This window comes from Eptatretus burgeri, chromosome 9, assembly GCF_056783735.1.
Source record: "Eptatretus burgeri isolate ZD-2024b chromosome 9, Ebu_testis_v1, whole genome shotgun sequence".
NCBI classification, from domain to species: Eukaryota; Metazoa; Chordata; class Myxini; order Myxiniformes; family Myxinidae; genus Eptatretus; species Eptatretus burgeri.
In genome coordinates this window covers 105,353,624-105,375,286 of record NC_140969.1, presented here as the reverse complement: position 1 = coordinate 105,375,286, position 21,663 = coordinate 105,353,624, and the positions used below count along the sequence as shown (strand labels likewise).

At 42.5% G+C, this 21,663-nt stretch overlaps 1 protein-coding gene across 1 annotated transcript in view; it reads left to right on the top strand.

The window, feature by feature from the left end:
• The window catches only part of MPHOSPH10 (M-phase phosphoprotein 10), a 42,560-nt gene extending 21,213 nt beyond the window's left edge, over positions 1–21,347 (top strand). Inside the window, exons 8-11 of the mRNA XM_085896507.1 lie at positions 3,665–3,775; positions 12,284–12,391; positions 12,521–12,790; positions 18,848–21,347. Of these exons, the coding sequence (XP_085752633.1) occupies positions 3,665–3,775; positions 12,284–12,391; positions 12,521–12,790; positions 18,848–19,000 (642 nt within the window). The 3' untranslated portion in view covers positions 19,001–21,347. The remainder of the gene's footprint in view (positions 1–3,664; positions 3,776–12,283; positions 12,392–12,520; positions 12,791–18,847) is intronic.
• Positions 21,348–21,663: the final 316 nt, after the last annotated feature.

Sequence of the window (21,663 nt, the reverse complement as noted above, 5' to 3'; positions counted from 1 at the left end):
TTTCCCAAAAGTCTTCGACAAGTGTGTGTTCACTCTCAGGAGAGCCAGAAACATCTGTCGAACCTCAGGACTGAACTTTTAAACTTGTCTCCCTCCTCTTAAACCTGGTGGGCATTGTTAAGTCAGTATCTGGAGTATGCTCCCCTTCCATCCCTTCCCTCTCTTCAAATGGCACCACAGACAACTCCACTTGTGAGAAGGTTGAATGTCTCAATTCTGTGTTTGCTTCCAAATCTTGTGTTACGCAATCCCTCACTCATCCTTCCCTGTCGTGCCCAACTGTTCCTGAACTCTGTCTTTTACACTCGAGAAGGTGTAGAAGGTTTTCAACCCTCGACTCAGGTCATGTGTTCTAAAATCCTGTTCTGCTGCTCTTTCCCATCCTCTCTGCCCTTTTAATCCTATCATTTGCCTGAGGTCATCTTCCATATGCTTGGAAATCCACCAACATCACTCCCTTACGTTAAAAAAGTTGCAAAAAACTGATCCCCTTAATTACAGATTGATCAGCTTGCTTCCAATCATCAGCAAGGCCATGGAATCCATCATCACATTTCATATTAAATCCTTGCTTTTCTCCAACATCTTCATCTCAGATCATCAATTTGGTTTCAGATTAGGTTGCTCTACCTTGGACATGCTGCTTCCACTCACTCAACAATAAACAGAAGCCTTCAATATCAGACATGAGATCAGGGCCGTCTGTCATACAGTCTGGCATCCTGCCCTGCTCTCCAACCTCTCTGTCTATGGAATGCAAGACCAACTCCACACATGGCTCACTGACTTTCTCTACTCTTGTCCCCAACGTGTGGCTCTCAACGGAATCCTTTCATCTCCTCTCCCTGTCAAGGCTGGAGTGCCCAAAGATAGTGTTCTGAGCTCAGTCCAATTTCTGATCTTCATCAATGATCTCCCTGACTCTCGAGAAAATCTTCTTTATTTGATGATGACACCACCCACTGCTGTGACATCCCTTATCCTTCAGACAGGAGGCTGGAGTCTCTTCTCTCTCTTTAGATCTTGAAAAAAAATCGCAAGATGGTCAAACACTTGGAATATATCTTTCAATCCTGACAAATCTCACCCATATCTCTCTTTGAAAGGACCATCTGGCAACCCCCCCTCCCCCAATTATATTTTCTTCATATTCTTGAGGAAGTTGTAATTCAAATTCCTGGGTCTCACTATCAGCCTTGATCATTCTTGGGTAAACCACCCTTCAAAGTTGGCCTCCAAAGCCAGCCACCAACTCGGCATCCTCCATCGTACAAAGTTCTTGCTTGACTCACCTGAACTTGGATCCACCTACAAGGCCTTCATCTGCAGTGAGATGGAGTACTGCTCTCCCCTCTGGTCAGGCTCACCTGCCTCACACCTTGCTTAGTTTGATGCCATGGAAACAAAGACCTTCAAGATTATTAGAATCTCCCGCGATGAAGCTGAGTATCACTGTGCCATCACAGACAGGTCAGTGGTCTTTGTCTTCTACTGCCTCCTTTCTGGTCTTGCATCTTCTGCTCTTTCTGTGCTTTGTCCTCCCCTCCCCCAGGTTTCTAGTCCACCATCAACCCCCTTCTGGTTAAGCTACCTTTATCTAGGATTACTGTTCACCTCCACTCATTTGTTCCTCTTTTCTCCTACCTGTGGAACCAACCTCCACATTCTTTTCAATCTCATTCTTCCTTTCAGGTCTTCAAGATGGCTGTTCACCACCGTCTCAGATCGTCCCCAATCCAAAACCATTATATTTTCTACCATCGTTAACCCTGCCACCCCCACCCCAATCCCTCCTAAATTTCCAGTTTAACCTCCTGAGAGTTTCCTTCTGCATCCATCTTGTCCACCTTTTCATCCTTTCCAGGCCCTCTTTCCTACCCGCACCCATTGTTTGTCCAAGTCTTCCTCTATCTTGGTCTTCAATTCTACTGTTGGTGGTCCCCCCCTCCCCCTCTCTCAACTGTTCCTTTTGTCCTGCCATGCCCTGATTCATTCAGTGTACTTATTCTCGCTCTTCCACAAGCCTTGACTATGTATACAAAAGAAAGACAAAAAACAGCTTCTGTCGGTTCAGTGCAAAAGTCGATATTTGATTGATGTTGACACAAAAGTATCAGCATCCATCAAACAGAAGGTGCCGGAAGCATTATGTTTCCGGGTTGTCCGTCTGGCAATGTCCATCCATCCGTCCAGGCATGCGTAGCAGATTTTTGTTGCTGTGATAACTTATGACTACCGAAGAGATTCCAATCAAATTTGGTACAATTATAAACTATGACGAACAGATTCGATTTTGGGGTCAAAAGATCAAAGGTCTTTGGTCATATGATCTTTAATTGAAAATCTTTGTTACCACAATAACTTGTGAACCACAGAAGGGATTTCAATCAAACTTGGCACAAGTATGGACTGCGATACAAAAATCAACCAATTTGATTTTGGGTTCAACACGTCAAAAGTTATGTGTCCTTTGAAAATCATTTAGCAGATCATAATAACTTGAGTTTGATGTTTTCTCTCTTCTACTTCTCTTTTCTCTTTCACACTCTCGAATGTGAACGTGGTTTACTTCTCACGTGGGCGTAGATGCATCCACGGATACATTTTCATCAAATTGTATTTTCTTTTTTTTTCTTTTTTATAGTTTTTATTTTTTCCATTATCGTTGGTATACATGATGGCTGTCGCAGGCACTGTTTAAAAAAAATACATAATAATAATTATAATTTTTTTAATCAAAGAAAGTCATTCTTAAAGTAATAATAGCGTTATTGTCGTTCGTTGTGATTTATTTGCCGTGGATTGATTATTACAGCAACCACAATTCTGTCTATATGGCTATTGTTGCAATTCGCCATCTTTGAGTTTAAAAAAAAAAATACTAATGAGGAACTTCATTCTGGATTGACAAGCTTCAAGCTTGGAGCGGTCCCGAACCTGCTCGTGCAAACGAAGCTTCGGAGCGTGCCATTTAAAATGGTTCATTAACATTGTGTACTTCGTCCCTCACCCTCCCAAAGTATTGATTCTCCCAAAGTATTGATTGAGCTCATGAAGATTCCCATTGTGAAGAATCCTTGAAACACAAGATACCCGACAAAGTTCATTGTGAAAATTTAGCAACTGTGTTAAGTCGGTTCGTGTTAAGTCTGGAATTTTTGACTTTCATAAGTTGTGGCCAATTAATTATTGCCGTTGAACTTTATGTTCGGATTTGGAAGTGACAAAAAGTTTAATCAATGTGGCCAGTGGAGTGGAAAAACTTCAGTGTTCTGGAGTCTCCGTAAAGCCCCATCACCTCCAGGATCAAATTGTGGAAATTTTTACTTTTTCTGACTTGTGATGAATCTGCTTCACACACTCCATAAATATTATCGGTCCCTCTACCATCCTCAGTGGGTTAGGAGCCAATTTAAATTGTGCTCTTAACCGGCTTGCACTTACCCCAGGATTGTATGTAAAATTTGGTGGAGAACATTCAAGCCGTTTATGATTCCATAAGGTTCATAAATATATTTACAGAAAATTTGCATCTTTTTATTATGATGTACGGTTTGGAATAAAATGAGTGGGAAGCCGCAGCCTTCAACCATCCCTTTTAACTTATCATCTTTCCATTTGCAAAGTGTAGAAATTGACTTTGTTTTGTTTTCATGTACGACAGAAACGGAAACAGGAGGAAGAAAATCCACAACATGTGGAAGTGAAGAAGATGATGGACTCTCTCTTCTTGAAGCTGGATACTTTGTCGAACTTTCAGCTGACACCAAAACCGGTGCGCATCAGTTTTGAATGAGTTGTGGATTGCACATTTGTGCAAATCATTCTTCCCATGCTTTTCAGAAAAAAATATTAATGGGATGATATTGTAATCTGCTCCGACTGACCCTGACTGACTCCAGATGACAGACTCTGACATTGTCCATCTCACCGTCTCCTAAATGGTTGTGCAGACATTCACCGAACTTGGTAGTTGTGATCACCACATGGCAAGAAGGTGCGAGAGCAGTTTAAGTGTTGGTCCTGCTGCCCCCTGGGCTAGAGTAAAAAGGTCATTTACCAAAAAATGGAATCATGGGCACGTTTTAAACATTTTTTTTAAATTTAACTTTGTTCATTCAATCAACATTAGGGGACGCATCTAATATGGAACGAGTTTTTGGATTTGACCCCCGGTTCATGCCCCATAGTGTGGGGTAATATGGGTCAAAATGGACAAAAAAAAAACCTCAAAATTTGATATTGGTTCATCCTGGTGGAACTTTTTGCCATCTTTCAACCTTGCTTCAGGTGGGAAGTGTGGGGATTTGCAATGGCGCATCATCGACTTCGTGCAATAGCCATCTGGTTATATTTTGCACCATTGGCTCAAGTTGGCTCAATGTATTGTCTTGCATTAAAAAAAAAATTGTTTTTAATTGCGATCATATATTATTTGAACATTAACTTCTATACTCATCACAAAAAAAGTTAGCAACAGCTTTTAAGGTATGAAATGCACGATGGATTCTCAGTTCCGAAATTTCTTCGTCATGCAGACGCGTACTGTGATGGTTGAGGAGAGAAACACAATCTGCAAATTGCACATGCAACAATTGGAAATCCTGGAAATTTGTATTAAAATCATGTTCCCCACAGAATCTGCGTACATCTATTGCACGTACTAGTGTCTGTAAATCTGCGTACATGACCAATGTCAATGCACTCTGTAAATACTATGGCCACTGATGTGCTTGAAGACTTTCTTTCTTTCTTTATTATCTTGCCAAAACGGAATTTTTGCAAGATATGATATGTATGTTTTTATTTATTTATTTATTTATTTATCTTGCCAAAACGAAGTTTTTGCAAGATATGTTAGTCAACTTGTATGTTTTTATTTTTTTATTTTTTTATCTTGCCAAAACAAAGTTTTTGCAAGATATGTTAGTCAGCTTGTATGGTTTTTTTGTTTTGTTTTGTTTTTTTTGTTTGTCTGTAATCACGTATAAAAAATTCTGCAGAGCACAGTTATCATTGGAAATTTTTGTAACTTCGCATATCAGAGGCCTATAGAGGTCCCTTTCAGTGCACAAAATTTTGAAGGTCAAAGGTCAAGGTCACTTTGTCGCAAATCAGGGGAGTCGACGAAACCCTTATTTTTTGAGTAATTTTGATCGGATCGTCTTCAAACTTCATGGGAATATAGTTCATGGTCTGGCGCTCAGCTGATTAATTTTTGGTGGCGATTGGCCTTGACCTTCATGGTTAGCGCCTAAGGTCAAATTTTCAAGTTTTAGGAACCATATCGTGTAGTACCTCAAATTGAACACCTCGATGAGTGCTTTCTAGATATGTCAAGCTTGAGACATTATGACGTCATTTGGTGACGTTATGAGGCAAACGCATATTTTTCATGGTTACTCAGGAGAACGATTCTCATCGGAATCTCTCGTCGGCAGATATTCCTCAAGGAGTTGCTCCTGGTGGATAGCAGCTCTGTTCACCTCAGTGTGACCTTAAAGAAGTCACACGTGGTCACCTTTTGGCAAGATACGGGTCACCCTGCAGGTGACATTGGTTTATTTTTATTTGTTTGTTTGTTTGTTTGTTTGTCTGTAATCACGTATCGATCACTCTGCAGAGCACAGTTATCATTGGAAATTTTTTGTAACTTCGCATATCAGAGGCCTATAGAGGTCCCTTTCAGCGCATAAAATTTTCAAGGTCAAAGGTCAAGGTCACTTTGTCGCAAATCAGGGGAGTCGACGAAACCCTTATTTTTTGAGTAATTTTGATCGGATCGTCTTCAAACTTCATGGGAATATAGTTCATGGTCTGTCGCTCAGCTGATTAATTTTTGGTGGCGATCGGCCTTGACCTTCATGGTTCGCGCTGGAGGTCGAAAGTTTTTGACCCCAAGATCAAATTTTGAAATCGTAGATACCATATCGAGTAATACCTCGTATGAAAGCACTTGATAAGTGCTTTCCAGATCTGTCAAAAGTTTGACGCTATGATCATTTGATGACGTCATGACGAAAAAACGGATTTTTCATGAAAATTTTATTTCCTCAGTTCTCATCAAAATCTCTTGATATTTCATGTACAACGGTCCTGGAGAGATACCATTAACCGTACGAAAATATATAGGTCAAGGTCACAAAAAGGTCAAGCATAAACGTCGACGAAACCCTTATTTTTTGAGTAACTTTAATCGAGTAAATAAGTTACTCATGTTCACATTTTGGCAAGATACTGGTCACCCTGGGGGTGACATTGGTTTATTTTTTTTGTTGTTGTTGGAATGGATCGATGTCTTTCAACACCAAATGAGTTTGAAAACTCGCAGTGTGGTTTGAGGTGGGCAGTGAGGGTTGGGGGAGGGGTGGTCACTTTGATTATTTCCAGTCCAATGTTCATCAGGGTGTTATTTCTTGGGCACTGGCAAGGTACTGTCAAACTTGACAGTTCATGGCAAGACCTTGTTCAGGTTGTTTAAGTGTTTCATCACCTTGATAGGATCATTGTCTTGTCAACGGTGCCAGCTGAACCACTTATTACTATCTCTCCAGAATATCGCAAAATGCTATTGATCATCAAATTTTGATCCAGATAGTTGGGAACACGTTTCTTGCCATTGGGGTGATGTCAAAATTGCCACTTCTCAACATTCCTCTCACAACACCATTGGCAGCAATGTATGCAATGCGCGTCACAACTGAAAGTTGAACTGTTGGCTCCATGTTGTTTTCACTGATGAGTCTGGATAATCCTGAGATTTCAGGGGTGGGTGTGCTCGAGACGAGATGGAGAAGGATTTGTTAATTGTGCCATGAGGCAGCATTTTCAGTTTGGTGGAGGCATCCTGACTTTATGGGCTGACATTTAATTTGGTTCAAGAAACTATCTTAATTTATTTTGGAGCTCTTCTGACCGGCATCATCCATGGATGAGATTATTATCCCTGTAGTCATCAGTCTGGGGCAACGACGAAGTCAAAACTTCATACTTATGGATGACAGCACATTGTGTACATGTTGCCAACGCTACACTTCTCGATCATGACATCACGCATGGATTGGCTTGCACCATCTCCGGACTCGAATCGGACTGAACGAGTTTGTGTCATCCTAAGGTGTTTGTTGTCACCAAGTCCACCCACAATCTCTTAATCAATTGAAATGGCCCCAGTCAAAGAACGGTGCAGTGTTCCATAACAAGAGCTCTCCTGTCTATTTGGTTAATTATCAGAGATGTACAAGTTTTTTGGGTTTGTTTGTTTTTTCCGATACAAACTCTTTGCTGATGGAAGTGTCATTTGTGGTGACACACAATATTAACGTCATTTCTGTCGATGTAAACTTGGCGGGGGTCACTTTTTTGCAAAATATATTTGCTTTCCGGTTCCACCTCCGTCATGTTTATTAACAGTGTAATGTGTCAACATGCTGGGCCTCTGCAACGAGAATATGAACATTTTTGACCATAGCATAACAACAATGTCTCAAAACTTTGCTTAATTTATTACTTGCGAAATCAAATATTCACAGGTACTCTGATCTGTCTGTCTGGTCTGTCCATTTGTGTCTTTCTTTCTTTGTTTACATGCATGTATGTCTGTCTGTCATTTGCCTATAGGTCACAATTTTACTCTGATATTCATGAAACCTAACCATCTACTAGAAGTAGTCACAAACGAGAAGTGTGTTGCTTTAGGTCAGCAGGTCAAAAGGTTAAGGTCACTTAAATCATCAACTTTCATCCGATTGACTTGAAATTTGAACAGAATTTGCATGTTGAATCGTTGGAACCTATTGTTTTTGAGGTCAAAGGTGAAAATCACATAAAAATGTTTGTATGTCAATTGCCCACAGGTCACAATTTTAAACCGATCTCCACCAAACTTCACTAAATGGTGGAGGTCATCATAATCAACAAGCCTTTAGATTTTGACATCAGAAGGTCAACATAGGCCAAAGGTCAACAACTTTGTCACATTTATAAAATCATCAATTTTCATCCTATTGGCTTGAAATTTGAAGATAATTTACATATCAGGTCATTGACTTCCACTACCAATTATTTTTGAGGTCAACTTGTGCTAAAAGGTCAAAATAGGCCAAAGGTCAACAACTCCAGTGGTATTTCTGAAATCCTCTATTTTCATCCAATTGACTTGAAATTTGAACAAGAGTTGCACATCAGGTCACTGGATTCAACCACCCATTATTTTTGAGGCCAAAAGATCAAATGGTCAACATGGACCAAATATCTAAAATTCTCAATTTCCATCTGATTGACTTGAAATTTGAACAGAATTTGCATATTGGGTCACTGAATTGGTTCACCAACAATCAGAACGATCGATGCTGCCGTTTTGATCTGTCAACATAGTCCATGACAAAAATTTCACCCATTATCATGAAATGGGACTTTTTGTGAATTTATTATTGCCATACCTCAATCATTTTTCAAGATGTCAAATTTAAACTTCCACAGCTTATTTGTACGCGTGTGTGGTATTTGTGAGTAAAATTTGGTCAAAATTGGTCAAAGATCAAGGCCATCCGAATCATGTAAAACACCGATTGGGCTGCGATTTAGAAAATGTATCAACCCAATTTGTAATGCAGAGCGTACCATCACGTAAAACACTTGATGGGTCAAAATTTTCAAATTACCTCATTTCTGTTTCCATGGCAACTATTGTTTATTTAGATTTCACTTGTCTTGTTTGTGCATTTGTGGCTGCATGCGAGTAGAAATTATCTATTTTTTAATTTTTTAAGAGTCCTGTTTAATTTAAGGTTTTCATTAATAATTCAGTGTGTGCCCTGGCTTAGAATAGGTACACCGTATCCCTGCGTGTCGTAAGAGGTGACGAAAAGGGTTGGCAGCAGGAAGGCCATCTGGTCAAAAAACATTGCTTCAAAAAGGGAACCATATTGAGAACAATTATATATGGGCAGGGTACAGCCCAAATTACCCCGTGGGGGTCCCCCCCCCCTTGTCAAAAATCAAGGCGGGGAGCCGGATCAAAGGAAAGGGACAAAATTACTCCACTCATGACGACCAAATGTCTGATGCCCCACATGGAGATTGGTTTCTGAGGTTTGGGACATGGAATGTCAGGACAATGAGATGGAGATCAGAAGTGGTGGAAGTATTGGTCAGAAGAAGAGTTGACACGTGGTGTGTGCAGGAGACAAGATAAAAGGGAAGTGGTGCGAGAATGGTGAAGGGTAGGCAGGGACAGAAGTACAAGTTTGTGTGGCAAGGGTGCCTGGAAGGTGCGTATGGTGTTGGTGTCCTGTTTTCTGAAGAGTTTGTGGACAGTGTGGTGAGTGAAAGGTTGATGATGGTGAGAATGGTTATTGGAAAGCTCTTGGTGAATGTCATCTCGGGATGTGTCCCGCAGGTCGGTCGGAGCGATGAAAAGAAGGAAAAGTTCTGGTGTGTGAAAGATGAGTAAGTTGTGGTCGGAGGAGACTTGAATGGACATGTGGGAAGGAGTACAGATGGTTTTGAGGGGGTCCATGGGGGTTATGGATATGGTGTGAGGAATGGAGAAGGTGAAAGGATTTTGGAGTTTGCTGATGGAGCTGGTTGGTTGATTTGTAATACTCAATTTCAGAAAGCGAATAACAAGCTTGTTACATACACATCAGGTGGGTCGATGACAATTGACGACTACCTGATGATGTGTAGGTGAGATAGGGGGAACCTCCAGGACACAAAGGTGATCCTGGGAGAGGAGGCCGTTTCACAGCACCACTTGGTTGTCTGTGACGCAAGGATGAAAGGTGTGAGGAGAGCTCGGCAGGTGAAGTACCAACTGAGGATGAAGGTCAGGAGGTTGAAAGAGGTGACGGTGAAGGAGGCATTAAGAGAGAGGTTGAGTATAGTAGAGGATGATGTGGTTGGATGTCAATCAAAGATAGTCTTTTGGAGTTGTTGATGAGGTATGCGGATGGATAAAAAGACCACCGAGGCACTTGGAAACATGGTGGTGGGATGATGAAGTTGGAAAGAGAATTGATGAGAAGAGGAAGAAGTTCAAGGAGTGGCAGAAGAGGCATTGTATGAAAGTTGTAAGGCAGCCAAGAAGGTTGCAAAGAAAGAGGTAGCAAAGGCAAATGCTCAGAGAATGTTTGAATTCGGAAGAGCGTCAGAGAGTGGTATTTAGGATTGCAAAGCAGATAGCGAGAGAGAAAGGTTTGATGTGACAGGGGTGAGTTGCTTGAAGGATGAAGTGGGACAAATCGTTGTGGACCCAGATGGAATTAAAGGATGATAGAACATTAATATGGAAAGGCTGTTGAATGTCGAGAATGAATGGGACGGCAACATCGAGAGCAACCCAATTTTAGTACTGGCAGAGAAGATAACTGAGAAGGGAGTTGAGGAAGCTATAAGAGCAATGGAAAAGAGTGGGAATGCGGGAGGGCCGACGGGAGTTGTGGGAGATGTGGTAAAGGCAGCGGGAAGTTGGGACGTGAAGAGAATGACAGATTTGTAATCTGGTGGTGAAACAAGGCCACATTCTCGAGGATTGGGAACTGAGTACCCTCGTCCCTTTGTTCAAGGGGAAAGGTGACCCTTTGTATTGTGGCTCGTATAAAGCGATAGTTACTGGAGCATGGAATGAAAGATTGGAAAGGGTGTTGGAGAAGAGGATAAGGAAGAAAGCGAAGATTGATGAAATGTAGTTTGGATTTATGCCAGGAAGAGGAACGACAGATGCGATTATTTTTTTGATTTTTATTTATTTATTTATTTATTTGTTAGTTTTTTTTTGTTTTGTTTTGTTTTTTTTCAATTGTAAGGCAGTTGCAGGAGAAGTATGTGGAGAAGTGGAAGAAGTTGTTTTTTGGGTTTGTTGATCTGGAGAAAGCATTTGATAGGGTCCCACGTGAAGTAATGGCATGGGCATTGAGGAAGTTAGGAGTGGAGAAATGGTTGATCAGAGTGGTGATGGCAATGTACAAGAGAGCGCGCACAGCTGTAAGGACGAAGGACGGGAACAGTGGTGAGTTTGAGGTGAAAGTGGGAGTGCATCAGGGGTCGGTACTAAGTCCACTACTATTTGTAATTGTGATGGAGGTGCTGGCTCAGCACACAAAGGAGGGTTTACCGTCGGAGTTGTTGCATGCAGATGATTTGGTGTTGATTGTGGAGAGTAGGGATGGACTGAAGGAGAAGATGAATAAGTGGAAGGAATGTATGGAGGCAAAAGGTTTGAAGGTTAAATGTCAGAAAGACGAAGGTGATGGTAAGTGGTAAAGTATGTGGTGAGGTGGAAAGGACTGGGAAGTGGCCGTGTGCTGTGTGGGGAAGTGGCCGAGTGCTGTGTGCATGAAGGGTGTGGGGAAGTGGCCATGTGCTGTTTGGGGAAGTGGCCGTGTGCTCTGTGCAGGAAGGGTGTTGGAGTGAATGCCATTCAATGTACAATGTGTGCTGAGTGGATTCATCAAAAGTGTAGTGGTGAGAGGGTCATTAACCAGCGTGGAAGCTCCATTCAAGTGTAAGGTGTGTACATGGGGAGTTGCAGATGGAGGAATTATTGAGTTGGATCTTGGAGATGGTGTGAAGCTGGAAGGTGTGAAAACATTTTGCCATCTCGGAGACATGCTGAATGGAGAAGGTGGATCAGACTCGGCGATGGTTGCTGGAGCGAGATGTGTGTGGAAGAAGTTTCGGGAACTGAGTGGCGTGCTGACGAGGAGGGGAGTGTTGTTGAAGTTGAAGGGAAAGGTGTATGCTACATGTGTGAGAAGTGCAATGATTTATGGAAGCGAGACTTGGGTAATGAACGTAGAGCAGCAACGAAGGCTGGAAGGGGTGGAAATGTGAATGGTTCGGAAGATGTGCGGAGTATCGTTCAGAGAGGGGGGAAGACAAATGATGACTTGCGGAAGATAATGGGAATAGAACCTGTGATGGATGTTGTGAAGATAAACAGGTTGAGATGGTTGGGTCATGTGTTGAGGAAGGATGAAAGTGATTGGGTAAGAAGAGTGATTGAAATGAATGTAGATGGAAGTAGAGGACGGGGAATACTGAAAAAGACTTGGCTGCAGGTGGTGGAAAAAGAAATGCGGGTCGGGGGGTTAACAAGGGGAGATGCAGAAAATAGGGAAAAGTGGAGAAGATTGTCATGGGGCCCGCAAGGCTAACCCCCACTCTAGCAGGGAAAATGGCCTTAAAAATGTCTGTTGTGTTAATAATCATGGGAAGAAGATAAGTTTTGATTGCTGCCTCATTTTTCACTTTCCTTGGTATGTGCTCTTCATCGTTGCAGCCTGAGCCGGAGGTGAAGGTGGTCTCCAACTTACCAGCAATCTCACTGGAAGAGGCCATTCCCGAGCACATAAGCGATGGAGCTTTGCTGGCACCCGAGGAGGTCAAGGTGAGACGGCCTTTTGCACGGCCTGTTCAGCTGCATGGATTTCAAGGCAGATGTATGTTGTGGTGGGAAAGAACACATTCGACAGAACAAGCTTGTTATTTTTTGCTTCCTCTCTGCTCTGATGTGTAGGAGAAGGGACGTGTTGGAAGTGATGTGAAGGGTAAGTCAGAGCAGTGTGCGACTGATAAAAAACGTGCACGGAGGAGAAAGAAGAAGATTCGTCACATGAAACGGCTGCAGAGAGAGAATCGGCAGCTAAATCGAGAGAAACTGGCACAGGAGAAGAATAAAAACCTCGAGGGCAAGGAGAGTGTCGGTCGAAGGAAAAAGGTGGATAAGAAAGCTGAAACGGTGCGCTTACAAAAACTGGCTCGTGACGGGAAAGCAACACTTCTGAAGGTTGGTGATTGTTTTCATGGTTTTCATTTTTATTTTCAAAAACGAGTTTAGTCATTTGTTTCCTTCTTGTGAATTTTACATCCTTTCATTGCTCTCGTGATATAGGTCGTAAGATTGCATTTCTTGTGGCTTTATTTATTTGTTTTTACTGACCTTGCTCTTCAGAAGGCCAAATGCCACTCAAGGTGGGGCTGCAAAAGCAGAGTTTGTGTGACAGACAAGAGAGAACAGAAGAAATCTATTAACGTTCCTTTTGAATAATGGATGGTTATAGGATGAGGGAAAGCAGGACACTGAGAGGGGGTTCCAGCGTTGGGCAGCACGAGGAAATAAGCTGGAGGAGTATGTAACAGTGGTGGCCCGAGGGATAGATACAGTGCAAGTGTGTGAAGAAGCTGCAAAATGCACCAAACATCTGAAGGTTGTCGCTATCCACCTGCAAGACCTTCATCTGCAGCTTGATGGAGTCTTGCTCTCCCCTTTGGGCTGGCTCTCCTGCCTCACATCTTGCTCAGCTTGATGCCGTGGAAACCAAGGCCTTTAAGATCATTGGAATCTTTCATGATGAAGCTGAGTCAATAGGCATATTGCTTGGCCATCGCAGCGACCATTCGCCATGATCTGTCTTCCCGCCTCCTTTCTGGTCTTACACCCTCTGCTCTTTCCGTGCTTTGTCCCACTTACCCCACCCCATCCCAGGTTTCTGCAAGGCTCACATGGTCCACCATCGACCCCCTTTTGGTGAAACTACCTAAATCTCAGATCACTGCTCACCTCCACTCATTTGTTCCTCTTTTTCCCCTCCCATGGAATCAACTTCCACATCCTCTTCAATCTCATTTTTCCCGTCAGGTCTTCAAGACGGCTGTCCACCACCACCTCAGATTGTCTCCAATCCAAAGGCATGATCTTTTCTCGTCTGGATAACACCACCCAAATCCCCCCTTCTTCCAATTTTCCAGTTTTCTCTCTTTGGAGTTTCCTTCTGTGTCCAACTTCTCCACCCCATGCATGCGTGTTTTGCATCTCTTTTTGTCTGTTACATCCTGATTGTTCAGTGTACTATCTCTTCCACAAGCCTGGACTATGTATAATAAAAAAATTCTTTAAGTATGGTCAGGAGGAACAAGAAATGAGACCTTCAAAGCACATTCCATGATATTTGGAGAAGAGACTTCACTTGATCACAGAACACCAGATGGGACGAGGTTCCAATGATTGTGAAGTTGTGCCTTACCAGATTAACAGCATGCTGCTGATCCTGTCAAGGAGAGAAAATTGACAAGCAGGTGCTCCAGCTCAGACATGGGAACAATATTCCAGAGACCTATAAATATGGGAGGTATCGGAGGGAAGTATCATCGTGCACTGCGTCGACAGCCAATGCGTTTGGAAGCACTTTTTGCAATACGAAAAATCTACTTCTCCCGACATGTTGGAACCGATATCGGGCCCAAGCAGACATGATGCGGGGAATTCCTGCAACGGAGAAGAACCTATTGACGTTGGAAAGCATGGAGATCCTGTTTGGGATGTGGTCATCAACTGAGTCGTGTTCATGTTGAAGGATACAAGGCAATCCTTCCCCCAGTTTATCACTTCTCGAAATCTTGATTCTGAGTGGTGCTGCCTTGGGAATGAGATGAAACGGAACAGCCTCAGGGTGTCTGAGTAAGTTGTGCACAGTTGTGAAGAATCATCAACATAAGTGCCTGGCTGTGAAAGAATGTGGTCTGGCAGGTCATTTATGTGGAACAAGGACAACATAGAACCCAAAACAGAACCATGAGGATCATCTGCATCAGTGCTGTTGGACGATTTTCTGTGCTGGAGTACTGGAGTCAATGGAGTAATTGAGAACTGGATTGTCTGTCATCAGTCAATGGAGTACTGGAGGTCATCTTTAAGGACATAGAAATCCCTCAACCTGTCGCATTTCATCAGATTGGTCACTGGTTGAAGAATCGGGCCACTCGCCCGATGGTGGTCAAATTTGATAGCGAAGGAGCCAGAGATACCGTCATGAGACGGTCATACAGGCTCAGCCAGTTCCACCTCCATCGGGTTGGCATATTACCTGACACCCCGAAGTTGATGCGGGTAAAACCAGTTCACAGAGCATCAATGCTGCTGCCCTATTCCTCAGAGCTGCATCTCTCTTCCAAATACATGTTAGTCTGTGTTTAGACTAGTATCCCCACACCCACAAATATGTACCTTGCTCTCCAATGTTCCAGTAACGTTTCAAGGACCACCATTACACCGACTGTTCCAAAAAAATGGAGTACCACTTCATCTGATCCCAGTACTATAGCTGGTGAGGCATCCTCCCTTGCTGTCATGCTCACAAATGCATCAAGTCTCCGCAATAAAATTGGCGACTTTGAAGAGTTGCCATCGACACGTCACCAGATGTCCTTGCGATCATGGAAACGTGAGGTCATTCCGACATCCGCCATGCTGTTAAGTATCCCGGAGTACCATATTTTTAGAGTAGAGCGTAGTGGTGGTCGAATCTGTGGCAGCGTTCTTTTGTTGATAAAATCCAGTTCTCCTTCCTTGTCAATCTGAACCTTCACTCTGACTCCATCACATGTACAAATGGAAATTGTGACACCCCCCCCCCCTTCATATTTCTTGTATATACCATCCCCCAAACAGTTCCACAAACTCTGATACTTTGCTTATAACACACCTAAATACTGTCTTCTCAATCTCTGGCCACCACCTTCTTATTGGGGGCTTAAATGCCCCACACATATGCTGGTCAGCTGGTTCATGTTCTTCCCTTACTTCATTTGATTTTCAGCTGCTCTCATTTAGTGAGAACCATATCCTTTTCCAACATGTTCTCCTCTCTTTCCGACGGCATTTTGTGTGGGATTAGAGTTGTCAACTCTCGACCTCATTTTATCAGATGATCCCTCTCACATTTCTAGCATTAGATCACTTCTGCCCGTTGGTCTTATTGATCATGCTTGTATCCATTTTACCATGGCAACTCCATCAAACTGCCAGCAACCACAGAGTTTCAAGCCGAGATGCACCAAAATGGACAAGCCAGCAATCATTGAAGCAGTACAAAGTCTTGATTGTGGTGTTCACCCTGTTAGTAAAACATCGGTCTCTGCATTGTGGAATGTTTTCAAGACCAACATTCAGCAGCTCGAAGCCATCTATGTCCCCGTCCGCCATGTAAACTCAGTCTTGAGGCTTCCCTGGTTCCGAAGTCGTGTCGGGAGAGCTCTCAGATGTAGTAACCATCATTGCGGAGCCGCCCACAGAGCCCAGCTATGTGCATTACAGGTGCACCTGTAACCATGCTAAAACTTTCAACAGGGAGAGTAAAATACAGCATGAGGAACGACTCGTCGTAAATGCCAAGGACAATAATTTTAAAAAACGATTTGTTTCTGATCAAACATCTCCCTACGGTACAACCCCTGTTGTGTTCATACACACTCCTGCATTACAGCTACACCTGCCAAATCCATTGATGCCTTCCAAACATTCTTCCAAAATTTATATGAACATGATTTCCATCTCACAGACCCTCTAGTTGAGCAGCAATATGGAGGGCAGCCAATTCTGGATTTCCAGGTCATTCCTACCATGGTGTCAGGTGGGTGCCCTGTTATTCCTCGATGCCACCAAGTTGCAGGACCTGATGCTATTTACCTAGCACTCCTGAAGGCCCTTGCCGGGGTCTTGGCTGACCCTCCAGCTATCCTTTTCAACGAAACGTTAATTAGTGGAACCGTTTCTGATGACTTGCGGGACGCTGTTATTATACCGATCCACAAGGGCGAGGTCACGAATTACCACCCCATAAGTCTCACGAGTGTAGTGTGTAAGGTTATGGAGAGACTTGTGAAGTCGACAATCACAGGCGACTGACAAACTCCTCTTCTCTGCAATGCTCAGCAAAGCTTCTTCAAAGGGAGATCCTGCTTCCCTCCTCACCACTGTGGAGATGGTAACTCGTATGCAAGATGAGGGGTCCTGAGTCAACAAATGCTATTCAGACATAAGCAAAGCCTTTGACTCAGTCAACCAAGAAACTTACTAGCTATGAATCGCAGGAAATGTCAAGGAGTGGCTGGCTGCATTCTTAACCTCGAGGCAGTTTAGAGTCTTGTGTTGATCGTGTTCTCTCCTAAAGGGCCCCTGCACCGAGTGGTGTCCCTCGAGGCTCTGTCATTGGTCCCTTCTTATTCATAATCTACGTGATTGACCTGCCCTACCACCTTGTCAGCCAATGCCTACTCTTTGCCGATGATGTGAATCTCATCTGTAACCCGAGGAAGGCCCCAACTACGCAGCGAGATCTCGACTCCATCTCTGCATGGGTAGCACTCTACAAACTGCATCTTGGTATTCCCAAATGCCAACATCTGCATTTAAGTTGGGACGATGTACCAATTTTATCCCTGCATGATTCATCTGAGAATACCTTTCCCATCCCAGAAACAGCCCAAGTTTGGGACCTCGGGGTTCTATTTGACACCTCCTTGAACTCATTGGCTCAATGTGATGCATTTGTGCAAATGGCCCGGCGGATGTTATTTATCATTCAACGTGCCTTGACTCATCTTGCACCACGGGTGTTTATCCCTGCCTATTCGGCCTTTGTCTGACCTCCACTTGAATACTGTCTCCAGGCCTGCTCCCCCTAGCCTCCAACATGTCGTCAAAATTGAACGTGTTCAACGGCTTGCAACCCAGATGGTTGTCTGACTCCGTGCCCTTCCATACCATGTGTGTTGTGATGAAAACCTTGACCAAAGTCATTTTTTCATCTTTTGTCAAGATAATGCTCGGCGTGGACACCCTTTGAAAATATTCAAGCAGAAAACGCAAAGGAATTTCCGCTCCTCAGCTTTTTCCCATGAAATTGTGGACCTGTGGAATACCCTCCTTTTGGATGTGGTTCTCAATCAGATAATCAGTCCTATCTATTGCTGTTTTTAAAGCTAAACTGGATGCCGTTTGGGCCCAGCTAATTCCAGACATTATTTAGCCTTTCTGTTAATAAAAAAATATCCTATTTCATATTTTTTTTTAATTAATTAATTAATTTATTTGTGCTTTTTAATAAACTTTGCACTGTTCTCTGGCAACCTAAATCCAAATCTTGATCTGCCCCTCGTAGATTTTTTTTTAATATTTGCACAATAATGCGTAAAAGTACCATGACAAATTAATCCATGAAAATGATCATGATTGGGCCAATGGCCCCACAAAGATCGACGTTGAAGATGATAAAAGGGAAATGATTTAAGAGATGAATGGTGGGGCATTTAGACACGTTACAGAAGGGAGAGATCACCTGTTTAATCTGCTTGAATGCAGCAGGAGAGTTCTTCGTAAAGCCGATTTATATTTTTTCTATTTGTTTGTTTCAATTGTGATGTGTTTATTTTTGGCTCTCGCCGACCTTCCTCTATTTTCTCGACGTCTCGGAACCTAATCCCCTTCTTCCCATTGGCCCTTGGTTTTAACTTTCGCGATTTTGAATATTGAGGCACGTTCCAGGACTGTTACTCCTACGGTATTTAAGGGTTTACTGTCGTTTACTCACAATGTGAATTCCACAAAGTGATGCAAATATTTATTTAATGTATCATTTTGTGGTATTTGCATTTATTTAAATAAATAAAAAAATTCACATCCTACATATAAAAGCAACTGAAATAACAAGAGCAATAATAGTCACATTTTTCTCACTGCAATGTTGTCTTGTATTGTTATGGCCCACATCTGAGAAATGGGCATTCAGCCTTAACTACTTTGTTTCTTCCACTCCACACTCTCCAAACATTTTCAGTATTTTAAAATAATTGATGCAATCTTATAGTTTGCTCTTTTCACTTGAAGGGGGATGATGTACTCCTGTTATTCACGATCGTTTTTTCAACCGTCAGTTGATAGTGTCCACTTTTGCAATCAAATAGGTTATTTTGATTGTCAAATGGCATATTTGTCGATCTCCAGGTTATTTGGGGGGTGCAGTGGCACAGATGTTTATATAACCCTGTGTAAATGTCTGTTTTACAGGACAGTGGATTAAACTCGATAAGTTCTTCACAAGCGTTCTTTGCACGTTTACACGAAGTGAATACAACAGGAGGAAAGAAGAAAGAACCTGAAGGAAAGAAACGCAAGAGGGATGGAAAGCAGCATCTTCAGGCATCCAAACTGAAATTGTGACCTTGTTTTTTGCCATTATTAAAAGTAGCCTTCATTCCTTCCACCTTGGTGACCTCAACACAAGAAGCCTTTTGCAGGTGTTCTCATTGTAATGTAATGACTTTCGACTTCATTGGTTCATGTAAAGTGTCCTCCCCTCTTTCTTTTTTTAAATTATTATTAAAAAACATTAATTGGGAGTAGACTGAAGTCTGATTTTTGTATCGAGTTTATAGCGGTATGTGATGCAAAACCTTTTCATTCCACCTACCTCCTTCCCACCCACCACCACTCACTACCCTGAGGAGCTCCAGTAGTCTGTAGGTAATCCCCTTTTCACCATTTTAATGCAAAATGTTGAGAGCATTTTGTTATCGGACCTGATAAGCTTGGTGTTGGCTTAACAGTTAAGATACCTGTCTAAAGATCTTTGGGTCTTGAATTTGAGCCCCTGTCATTGCTGGTAAACAACACCAAGTGGGTTGACTCAGCCTGTCATCCTTCCAAGGTCGGCAAAATGAATACCAGCTCACTGTAAATGGTGGGGGGAGGAGCACTACGTCTGACACAACCACACTCCCACTAACAATGATGCAACCAGCAGCCTCAGGCTGCATATGGAATAATACAAGACCTGATTCCTTGTGAATGGAAACTTCCAGGCAATCACAGAATACCTTTGGGTTCAAGTGGGTTAAAAAAAAGGAATAGTGATTCTATGTTCATGGTGTGTGTGCGCGTGATTGATTACAGAGAGAGTAAACAAACCAGATGACTTTTTTATTTTTTTGTTAATGGTTGGAAAGTCGTTTGTTCATGATGTACAAAGCAATACTCGATGTAGGATTCTTGAATTAGCGATTTGGATTGTACTCACTTGTATTCAGATTGGAAGGCCAAAGAAGCCAACTCTTCCCTTTCAATGGTTTACTCTGTAAAACTGCTCGACAACGATGGGGTCATAAAATGTCGCCGAGTGCTTTGGACAATCTTTTCTGTTTGAACTTTTTTCTTACCGAAACATGATTTGAGGTTTTGAGTTAAAGCACCAGTTTTTTACTTTTTTTCTCAGAAGGTGATGTGGTGATTGAAGTGCTGAGTATTTTGGGTCAGGGCATCCATTTTGTTTTGTGCTTCTCTTTGTGGATGTGTGGAATTTCATCATGTTTTTTTTTTTCACTTCCGCATCTCCATGTTGCAACCCTTTGTATCACGTATTAGGAAGATATCCTGGTGAACTTTTTTTTTTTTTTGGAAGACCATTTGTCTTGTATTGGAAGCAGTTGATGTAATTCCGAAAGTTTTTCTCTGCAACACAATCCAAGACATTAAAAATAATTTATATTGTGTCTCAAGTTGTATCTTGTATTCAGCATCTCAAATCATCCCCAACCCAAAATCATTGTTTTTTCTACCCTCACTAACCCCCACCCCAAGCCCCCCTCCTTCCAAATTTCAGTTTTTATCCCCCGCCGCATAGCGGAAGGGGGATATTGTTGTCACCCAGGTCGTCCAGCTGTCCGTCCGTCCGTCCGGACGTCAACATTTATAGCTGTGAGTGCGATAACTCATAAAGTGTAGCCATATCGATTTGAAATTTGAGTCACACATGTACCACCTGTAAAGGAAGAACCCTATTGAGTTTGGGCGTGGCCGGATCCAAGATGGCCGACTGGGGCGGCCATCTTCAAAAAAATGTTTTTTGTAATAAATGGAAAGCCGCTTATCTGATTTCAATTATTTTTGGTTACTTCGTTCCTCACCCCTGGGGAACTTTTTCGAGATGATGACCAAATGGTGTCTTGTTTCCAATTCACCTCCCTCATTATCTGGAATATGTATGACCTTTTTCATTCAATGGCAGGGGATTCCCCATCTCTGATGGTATATTTTTTCCCTCCTGCGAGATTCCTTATGTATCCATCTTGTCCTTTCCTTTCTTACCCCCATCCCACCACCATACTCTTTGTCCAAACTCCCTCTATCTTGACCTTCAACTCTGCTGCTGGTGCCCCCCCTCTCTCGCTCTCTACTGTTCCGTTTGTCCTGTTGTGTCCTGATCCATTCAATGTACTATCTCTTCCATGAGCCTCAACTATTTATACAAAAAGTGCATTTTTTTGTTTGTTTGTTTTTACATGTTTCAAATGCATATTGGTTGGACTAATTTTTAATGTTTGTTTTTTATGGTAGTACTCTGTTTAGGGTTTACGGTAAGTTGGTAATACTCTGTTTAAGGTTTACGATTTGTAATGTAATCTATAAAATGATTACTTGGCATATTATACTGTCGGACCCTGCTATTCGTGGATTCGCGAAACGTGGACCCCGCGTATTTGTGGGTCATAAAGTGACCTGCTTTGACATTCGTGCTTTGCGCCTTTGTGGTTTTTTGTTTGTTTGTTTTTTAACTGCAGTAGTGGTCTCCAATATCCACCTGGGAAACTGGAAATTGACCAACATCACAGCTTTTCATTAAAAAGGTGTAAAAACAGATCCCTTTAACTACAGCCCAATTAGCTTCCTGTATTCCAATCATCAGCAAAGTCATGGAATCCATCATCGCAGTTCACATAAAATCATTCCTTTTTTCTCCAACATCCTAGTCTCAGATCATCAATTCGGATTCAGACCTGGTCACTCCACCTTGGACATGCTGCTGCTTCTCTCCCAACAATGGTGGA